This window comes from Tenrec ecaudatus, chromosome 18 (assembly GCF_050624435.1).
Source record: "Tenrec ecaudatus isolate mTenEca1 chromosome 18, mTenEca1.hap1, whole genome shotgun sequence".
NCBI classification, from domain to species: Eukaryota; Metazoa; Chordata; class Mammalia; order Afrosoricida; family Tenrecidae; genus Tenrec; species Tenrec ecaudatus.
In genome coordinates this window covers 35533089-35536397 of record NC_134547.1, presented here as the reverse complement: position 1 = coordinate 35536397, position 3309 = coordinate 35533089, and the positions used below count along the sequence as shown (strand labels likewise).

General features: G+C 48.7%; 1 protein-coding gene across 1 annotated transcript; it reads right to left on the bottom strand.

Moving 5' to 3' along the window:
* Positions 1-1961: 1961 nt before the first annotated feature.
* On the bottom strand, positions 1962-2884 carry RPSA2 (ribosomal protein SA 2). The gene is given in 3 exon segments (XM_075536830.1): positions 1962-2299; positions 2302-2385; positions 2388-2884. Coding segments are annotated over 3 exon segments (882 nt in total). The 5' UTR covers positions 2881-2884; the 3' UTR covers positions 1962-1994.
* Between the last annotated feature and the right edge of the window lie 425 nt (positions 2885-3309).

Here is a 3309-nt window from a genome sequence, read left to right as displayed (position 1 = left end):
AATATCTTGCAGGAAGTGAGCCTTAACAGCTGAAGCAGGGAACTGGCTAAGGCAGCTGCACCCTGGTCCGACCATCACAAAGCAAGAGACTCAAGAACTTGAAAGGCGAGGCTTACTGAGCCATTTATCTCTCCGCACTTCAATTAACCCCACATGTGTTTATCGGCCAGGTTGGCAAAATCAACTTTAATTATCCCAATGCCTGTCTTCAAGTTTCAAACAATAGCAAGAAAACAAGCCATCAAGTAAACATACAAACAAACTCACTGTCAGTGGCCCTATAGAATAGAGTAGAACTGCACTTGTGGGTTTCTGAGACTGTAAATCTTTACAGGAGTAAAAAACCTCTTCTTTCTCTCATGAAGCAGCTGGTGGTTTTGAACTATTGACCTTGATTATTAGCCCCCGGTGGAACCTACTTTGCCACCAGGGCTTGTGGATCAAGTTGCAAGATCTGGGTTATTCTGGTTATTCCAGCTATGCTTCCTTATCTCCTTTCTTCTCACAATGTGCTAAACATTCTTTAGAGCTTCCCGGAAGATGGCAAGGAACTTCAAAGGTCCCCGGAAGAGACAACTCTTATGACTGGGTTCTCCAGAGGCATAGACAATTGTGTTCAAACTCAAATTTTCTGACTGAGTGTTGGAGGGGTTTGTGTGGTGGAGGACATTACTATTTTCCCTTGAGCCATGGCTTGCTGACTACTGAAGTGTTTGAGGTGCCTTCTAGGGGAAGGTCTCTGAGGATTTTCTGTTGGGCACCTGATTCCTTGGTCCTAGGTCCTGATCTGGACAGGATGCTGTCAAATAACCCACTGGGATTACTCAGAATTCTTACATGACAAGGGCCAGAAATTCAATTTGTAATAGGTTAGGTAAAAAAAGAAGGAATTAATTGGAAGCACCTCCTAGTTATTCCAACTATGAAGTGTGGGAGCTAGGATATTTATCCATCAACTTCCCATCTATGGTTGAAGGCTGTCTTGGAGGCACCTGTCAGCTTACCCTCTTAGGGAGGAGGAACTGGCAGCTTCTGGGCCAGTAAAGAGCCTTGGGGAGAATGTCCAGGGGATTTTCAGGAAAAAACTCCAGATTCTAGAGGGCACAGGGGCTCTGCATTATCCCAGAGGCTGTTGTGTTCTCCCTCTGTCCCCTGCTGGTGGCGGTGGATTTTGTGGCCTGTCACTGAGTCAGTCTCTAACTCATGGTGGCCCCAGGCACAGCAGAATGAAATGTGGTCTGGTCCTGTGCCATGGCCATCCTCACGATTGGCTGTGGATCAGAGCATTGTGATGCATAGAGATGAGCTTACCAGCTGATTTTTAGAATAGACCACGAGACCTCTTTTCCTAGTCTGTTAGTCTGAAAGCATTTCTGGATCCTGTTGAGCATTGTAGTAATACACTGGCCTCCTCCAACATATGGGATGGTGGTTCCATATGAGATTATTTGGCTGCGTATCAAATTCTGAGTCTCCTACGTGGAAGGTGAGAATTGGACCACTGTGCCCTCACCATCTTCTTAGAAGGACTGCCATTGTTAGGTGATGTTGAGTCGGTTCTGACCCATAATGATTCATGCCACCCTCACCATAATTGATATGTTTGAGCCCATTGTCCCAGTCCCTAGGGAGATTAAACCCCTCTAATTTGGTGGTTGGTTTTCTCTGGAGGTGGCCGATTCCAGGAGGGGCAGGATGCCAATCCTTTGCTAGCACATCAAGCAGCCTCTGCGTGCTCTTCTTTGAGGCCTCGCCTCTGAAGACTGTTCAGATTTTTTTGAGGTTAATTATTATTATTATTTTAATCATTTTATTAGGGGTTCATACAACTCATCACAATCCATACATACATCAATTGTGCAAAGCACACTTATACATTCGTTGCCCTCATCATTCTCAACATCCGCTTGGGTTCCTATATCTGTTTCTTCTTCTTCTTCTTTTTAGAAACTTGTCTTTATTTCCCATCAACCTAGTTTCCATGGAAGAACAGTTTAGGACCACTCAGTGGTTGTTCCTACCCACTCGGTGGCCTGAGCGGTGGGGGCTGCGGACCAGTCTTCAATTGCGGGCTGAGCGCTCCAGTCTTCAGCGGGGAACTGATGGCTGGGCACGGAGGGCAACTGCACGCCCTCAGACCAGGCGGCCACCTCGGGCTGAGCCGCAGTGAACTTGGGAGCAGGCGCAGTCCATTCGCCCTGAAACTCTTCCTTGGTCACAGCCTTTTCAGCAGCCACCTGCTCTTCCTTTTCAATCTCCTCTGGGTCTCTGTAGAAGTAGAGATCAGGCATGACCTCTCAGGGTGCTCGCGGGAGATGGTGCCCCGCATGCGCAGAACTTCCCGGGCCAGCATCCACCACATCAGGCCCACCGAGTGAGCTCCCTGTTGTTACACGGGATGGCAATGTCCACGTAGCGCAGAGGAGAATCTGTGTTACACAGAGCAATGGTGGGCAAGTTAACGTAAGAGGCCTCAGTGAGGGGCTGGTGGTCAGCCCTGGGGTCAGTCACCACTAGGAGCCGTGGCTCAAGGAAGGCTGCCTGGATCTGGTTAGTGAAGGTTCCTGGAGTGAAGCACCCGGCGATTGGAGTAGCTCCAGTGGCAGCGGCAAACTTCAGCACGGCCAGCTGGCCGGTATTCCTGGAAGACAGGACGCTGACGTCGGCAGGGTTTTCAATGGCAACGATGGCGCGAGCAGCCAGCAGAGGCTTCTCCCAGGTCCTCTTCAGGTTTAAGATGTAGATGTCGTCACTTTTCCTTTTGTAGATGTACTGTTCCATCTGGAAGTCAAGGTTGGTGCCGCCTAAATGGGTTCCTGCAGCCAGGAACTTGAGGACATCCTCCTCCTTCATCTGCAGGATGTCAAGGGCTCCGGGCATTGTTAAAAGTTTCCCTTTAAGTTACGACGGGAACCAGGACAATGCCGTATGGACCCTGCTCTGGGCAGCGCGGAAAGGCTATCTGTTTCTTCTATGAGAGAAGTTAGTTCTGCTACTATGTTTTGACTCTGTTTAATTATTTATTTATTTATTTTTGGTTGGGAGTGATGTGGTCTGTTGATTTTTCCTCGATCATTTCATAGGCCCCATGTTTTTGGGAGGCCAGGGGAACCTTATCTGTTACTGTTAAGGATTCTTTCAGGCGGCTGCCTATGACCGACTATAGGGATGGGCCAGACTGCTGTGTTGGCAGAGTACCCCGAAGGCTTAGTGACTGGAGTGGGGGCTGGATCCTCAGTGAGTGCCCCCAGGCTACTTTGACCTGGTTTTTCAAGGTACCCTTAGCAGCCCTTTTTTTGTTTAGTAATA